The sequence below is a fragment of the Mustela lutreola genome, chromosome 6, assembly GCF_030435805.1.
Source record: "Mustela lutreola isolate mMusLut2 chromosome 6, mMusLut2.pri, whole genome shotgun sequence".
NCBI classification, from domain to species: domain Eukaryota; kingdom Metazoa; phylum Chordata; class Mammalia; order Carnivora; family Mustelidae; genus Mustela; species Mustela lutreola.
In genome coordinates this window covers 96,545,138-96,550,967 of record NC_081295.1, presented here as the reverse complement: position 1 = coordinate 96,550,967, position 5,830 = coordinate 96,545,138, and the positions used below count along the sequence as shown (strand labels likewise).

The window sequence follows — 5,830 nt, the reverse complement described above, 5'->3', positions numbered from 1 at the left end:
GAGCAGGAAAAGCAGTCAGAAAGAGACTTGTCCAGTTTAGTCAAGCTGAGGATAGCCTTAAGGTCATCTTCATCTCTGTCAATCTTTCTCACCACCCTGCCTGCCTTGCTTCCCTGCCAAGTGCCAAGTGATGTTGGCTGACTCCCTTCCAATACCAAACCAGAACCTCTGTCTGTCCAAGTTTGTGAAGGTTGCAGTTCCCCCAACATTCATCCTATCTTACACTTAGAATCTGAATTTGAAATTGAAGTTAATTCCACGCCTTGAAGGTGACCAAGTCTACCATTTTGTGGCTAATATTGGCAGTACACTGAATAAGAACTGATTGTGATTTCTTCCTCTTTGCAAAGTAAACTGCACTGTTGTCTTCCCTTATCTTCAACTAGCAAGTTTTTAAAGATTTACCCTCCCTAATTAAAGAGCAAAGTACTATTTGGAGCTGTAAGCCTGTCAGGGTGTCCAAGAGTCACAGCCTTTGTTTTCTCCCCTGAAGCAGTTTATTCACATTCAAGCTCCGCCTTTCTCCCCACCCTGTCCCCACACATTAGCAGAGAGTGCACACAGCTGGCTGTCCTGACTCAGCCTGCAGAAGTGTGGCAACTGTGCTTTCTTTCCTGACTTCCTGCCCTTCTTCCCTCAAGGCGTTTTTAAACAAGTATTGTCTCCCATTCTGAGACAGTAAAAGAACCACATTTCAGAAACAATTTGAATTCCAATGATCAGTGTTTCATTAGGAAACTTTAGAATAGTAAGACTCTCTCAAAAAAATTAAAGTTTTAGAGATCTCCTTGCCAATTCACAAATCAGTATCTCGATTTCACTCTTCAGTAATCTCTAAATGCTTTCCAAATTCTACAAAGTATAATTTCCATGGCCTTGTTAAAGATTGTTAATGAATGGGGAACAGGGCGGAAATGAAAACTTTCTAGTTTTTGTAAGTGACAAAGCAGGACTAAATACAGCACGTATACATCAATATTTCTCAAACTTTAATGAGAACACCCAGAGTTCTTGTCAGAATGCAATTCTGATTCAGTAGATCTGGACTGTGGTCTGAGATTAAAAAACATTCTTAGAGATCCGTATACCTTAGTTTGTGATACTCAGATTTTATATATAGCTTATGGCAAGAAAATGTTTATATATATATAATATATATATATTATATATATTATATATATATAATATAATATATTATATTATATTATATATATAATATATAATTATAATATATAATTATTATAATTATATTATATTATAATTATAATTATATATTATAATATATATTATATTATAATTATAAAATTATAATATATTATAAATATATAATATATTATAATTATATATTATATATTTATATATAATATATATAATTATATATATATATATATATAATAGAATAAAATACACATTAAAATAGAGTAAAATACGTAAAACAAGACTGAAAACATACCAAATATTAAGAGATTTGGGGGAAGGGTGAATTTTCTTTTACTCCCAATTGTCTTTCTTCCTAGCAAAATACTTCCTCAAACTTTTCTGCAGTGAATACAACTTTTTCTTTCAACAGGAAGATTAGTCCCTCTCCTTTTTCACAGGCAAAAAAGCACATTAGGTATTAACAAGAATAAGAACAGCAAATCAAATGTATGAATCTCAAAGGCCTTGGAGGTTGTGGACAAAGGTCTTCAGAGAGGTCAACACTTGCCTAATGGCAGTTGTGTGATATTTACCTTATGGTCCCTTGAGTGGCCACATGGCTTCTGGAAATCCTTGCTATGATTCGTGCACCTAAGGCAGTTTTAGATGGTCACATTTTTCCACAAAGCGGAGGTGAGACCAAAGAGCAAAGACCCAGACATTCTCAGAGGTTTATTCATATTGGGAACACTCAGATATCACTTTGGATTCACTCTCAGGACACTATGAAGGGGAAAGAATCCTCAGTTCCTTTCACAACCAGGTTCTCCTTTTATCAGGAAAACCTGTGAAGCAAATTCAACAGGGCTTCAACTTATTCCTTCCTACCAGGGAGACATCAGTTTGAAGGAAATCTGTTAAGTGCATTACAGGAGGTTGGGGAGTGTTTTAAAAATAACTTTCAGGGACACCTGGTTGGCCTAGTCCTTTAAGAGTCTGCCTCCAGCTCAGGCCATGATCCCAAGGTCCAGAGCCTGAGTCCCACATCCCCACATCCTGCTCCTTGCTCAGTGCAGAAGCTGCTTCTCCCTCTGCTTGCTGCTCCCCCAGCTTGTGTATGCTCTCTCTGACAAATAAATAAGTAAAACCTTTAATAAATAATAATAATAAAAATGATTTTTACTTGAGATAAAATTAACCTAAATATATTTGGACTAAAAGAGTTAAGATGGAAAAAAAAAAAAAAAAAAAGAGTTAAGCTGACTTGACAAATACACTTTTGGCAGAAAGGAGATAAAATGAAAACTCTGTGTATTCTGTTTTTCTGAGACAACAGGGCATCAGATTTAAAATCCCAGAAGGAGAACAAACCTGACACCTAAGGAAAGTATTTAAAACTCCTACTGCCCACAGAGCTAAGCAGACTTGAAACCTCCTCAAAGACCCTGTCAATCAATGTATACCTTAGGCCTTTGAATCACAGGATAAATATCACAAGACATGGAGGTCATTGCTAAAAGATTTAAGGATGTATTTACTGATCCATTAAATGTTGGGAAAAGCTAGAGAGAAGTTTTTTCTTTTAGGAATCCAGAAAAGAGTCAATAAAAATCACCAGTTTGGGTTGTACAGAATTTCTTGTGTTGTATGCCTTTGGCTGTATTTTTTTTTAATTAAATAAAAGACTAAAGCCTACTTGGGATGAAAGTGAATAAACAATTACAACACAGAACTAGTAACAGCTAACTTTGAGCATTCACTATATGCGAAGTATTATTTTAAGTATTTTTCATTTACCATAATCCTAGGGAAAAAAACCTTATGAGGTTAATACTATATATTACCCCTACTTAATGAATAAGGACACAGAGGCACACAGAGATTAAGCACTTGCCCAAAGTCACAGTAAGAAGTGGGACAGTTTTGAACCCAAGAAGCAGAACTTCAGGGTTGGCCTCCCAATGATGTTTGGGTCCCTGTTAAGGAGGCTTTTCTTACTGACTGCATATTCAATGCTCAGTCACCTGGGGACATATAATGACTCACAACCAAATTTATCAAGTCAGGCCTGAAAACTGTCTGCCAAGAAGTTTAACCTCACACAAGGGCCAGGCAAAAGTTGTTGGAGGAAAAGATAATTCACTTTATGGGGCCTATATTACCTTTTCTACAACCAAGTAGCTTTGAACACAAATGTCAGGTGCGGCATTCCTCCCTCAAGTGTGGGTCTCATAGTCCTAAGAACTGCTGTGGTGATCCTCTAGTCAAAAGTTTTGGTGGGACTCATGAGCATTAAGGCATTTCTAGCACTTCCCATCAACATGAGTCAGAAAACCCAGGATGCCCTGTCTTCTTTTGACTCCTTATAGATAAGGTCCCCTGAAGGCCATTCTCAAACCTTTAGAAGGGAGAAGATCATATTCTTACCTACTTAGTAAGCCTATGCAATTACTACGTTATGACTTAACTAAGCCACATGACCTCGACACCCAGGTTGGCTCATTGTAAAACAGGGATATATATTTGAGGGCATTTCAAAATTGAAAATAAAGAGCACAGAGTGAGGAGTGAGGTAGGGGGTACAGTTCAACAGTTGATTCTTCAAAGGCCAGCGTCCCACTTATTTTGTTAGTTCTTGCAGTAACCAAATACTCCTTCAGCCTGCTCAAGTCAGGAGTTCATCTCTAGAGGGAATGCTTGCTCCTCACAGACCTCCAAACCAGACCACAGTACTACAGAGGTAATAAAAATGGTGTTTAATAAAAAAGAGGAACAAATAAAAAGACATTTCAGTAGCACCAGAAGAGACTTTTTTTCCCCAACAGCATCAAGAGGGATGTATTTTCAATCCAGTTTTGAATACAAATGTTATTAATAAGAAACAATGGACAGGAATAAGATATACAATTATTTTAGGGCAAACTATACATCATCTACCTTTAGATAAGACTTATCTGCCAAATTTAAAATAGTAAAAATAAATAAAAACCAGATAAAAATCATTTTTACGCGACTGGATACTTTGGGAGTAGTAAAGCCCCTTTAAATGGCACTTAACGTTCAAAGTTGGGTCTTCTGTTCTCTTCCTCTTCTCTTCCTAGTTTTCTTTCCCCTAACATTTAATGAAAAAAAGAAAAAAATGTGCACATCAAAAAAAAGTTTAAAAAAGGAAAGATTTTGTTTACTTGCTGCTTTATTTTGATTTTCCCATTCCTTTTTACTTTCTTTTTTTAGCTTTAAAACAAGCCTCTCTCCCCATCTCCTCCCACTCTCTCTGCAGAGAGCAGACCTCAACCCTCACTTCTAATTTAGGTCTGAAAGAGCAGGGAGGCAGGGAAAGAGATCAATGAATCTGTATTGCAAAGTGAGAATTAACCATAATTTTACCAATTCGAAAATACCTTTCCTTCCCCTCTTCCAATGACTTAGGTCCCCAGACCGTCACAGTATTTAAGACACAAAGGAGGTACTATGTTGCTCACAGTTCTTCATTCAGTCTGGGGTGTCCCCTGCCTCCCAGCGGCGCTGACCAGCCTCTTAAAACGTCCTCGCTGTCGGCTAATTACAGGCTGGCGCTCCCGGAAGAGCATCTGCTTAGGGATTCGCGCTCATCCACCATCCCGCAGCATTCCTCAGGCTCCGCTTTCCTGTTTTATATCCTCTGGCAATCCAGTCCCTGGGGACCGCGAGGTGATCTCCCCGCAGGTGGACTCGAGGCGTCTCTCCCCATGCGGGAGAGCCCGGGGTTCTCCGCAGTCCTGGCGCCCACAGCCGGGCGCTTCACTCCCTGTTGGTGCGAAAAGTGATCGCGCTCATGGAGTGCTCCTCGGTCCGTGCGGTCATCTGCCCCTTCCTCCATGCAGTCCACAAGACTTCTTCTGTCGCCTGATAGTCCACAATCCGCACGAGCACCGACCTGGGTGGGGCTGCAGGGTCCCGCGGCCGAACTCTGAAGGGAGCGTCTACACCGCTGCCTAAAACTCGCTTTTCTCGCGGAAAGAGAGACGGGCCGTCGGGTTCCCAGTTGTCTCCAGCCGCCGGGAAAAGATCGTCCCCACCGGCCACTTCTTCCCGCGCAGGGTCCCGTTGAGTCCCCAGCCACCTCTCTGGGTGCAGAAGGAAGAGCACTTTCTCTCTGACCCAGGGCTCACAGTCCAGGTTCTCAGCCGCCGGGCGGTTCTCCAGAGCCCCGCCTGGGCTTCCACTCGCCCTCGCCTCCGCTGCCGCCCCCGACACCGCGGGATTCCGGCCACCGGGAGCCAGGGCCGCCCCGCGCCCCAGCTTGCGCGAACAGGACCCGGCACGCTCCAGGATGTCCGGAGCGTCCGCGAAATTCGCAGCCCCGCGGGGCCCCGAGGTCCCCATCGGGACAGGAGGCTCATTCATTCGTAGATCCTTTAGGCGGGTCACGCAGCAAACTCCCCCAGACCTCCTCAAGGCCGGGACAGGTAATGCTTTTTTTTTTTTTTTTTAAGGCCCGCCCCGCCCGCGCCGGGCAGACCCCGCCTCCTGCACCGCCCAGTACAGTCCGCCCAGGCCTTGCTCGCCTTTTAAAGACAAAGGAGCCTGACCTCCCCTCAGTCGCTCCTCCTTTTCCTTCCCACCCTTGCCGGCAGCTCTGCTGCTGTGGTATATGGCTCATTCTGTGCCCTCTTGCGCCTTAGCTCTGGTATGGTTTCCACCGTCTGTT

The 5,830-nt window shown here is 42.2% G+C and overlaps 1 protein-coding gene across 2 annotated transcripts; it reads right to left on the bottom strand.

Moving 5' to 3' along the window:
- Positions 1-4,226: 4,226 nt before the first annotated feature.
- LOC131834080 (uncharacterized protein C6orf141-like) lies at positions 4,227-5,616 on the bottom strand. 2 transcript variants are annotated; one of them, XM_059178210.1, is made up of 2 exons: positions 4,542-5,616; positions 4,227-4,252 (listed from the first exon to the last, which is right to left on the bottom strand). In XM_059178210.1, exon 1 carries the CDS (start codon positions 5,524-5,526, stop codon positions 4,921-4,923), a length of 606 nt encoding a protein of 201 aa, XP_059034193.1. In that variant the 5' UTR covers positions 5,527-5,616; the 3' UTR covers positions 4,227-4,252; positions 4,542-4,920. The 2 variants fall into 2 exon arrangements, with proteins under 2 accessions (XP_059034193.1, XP_059034194.1); XM_059178211.1 differs by having other exon boundaries at positions 4,623-5,616.
- Positions 5,617-5,830: the final 214 nt, after the last annotated feature.

What these genes read in the sequence shown, in the direction of transcription:
- LOC131834080 (XM_059178210.1), bottom strand. Translation starts at nt 5,526, where the DNA reads ATGAATGAGCCTCCTGTCCCGATGGGGACCTCGGGGCCCCGCGGGGCT.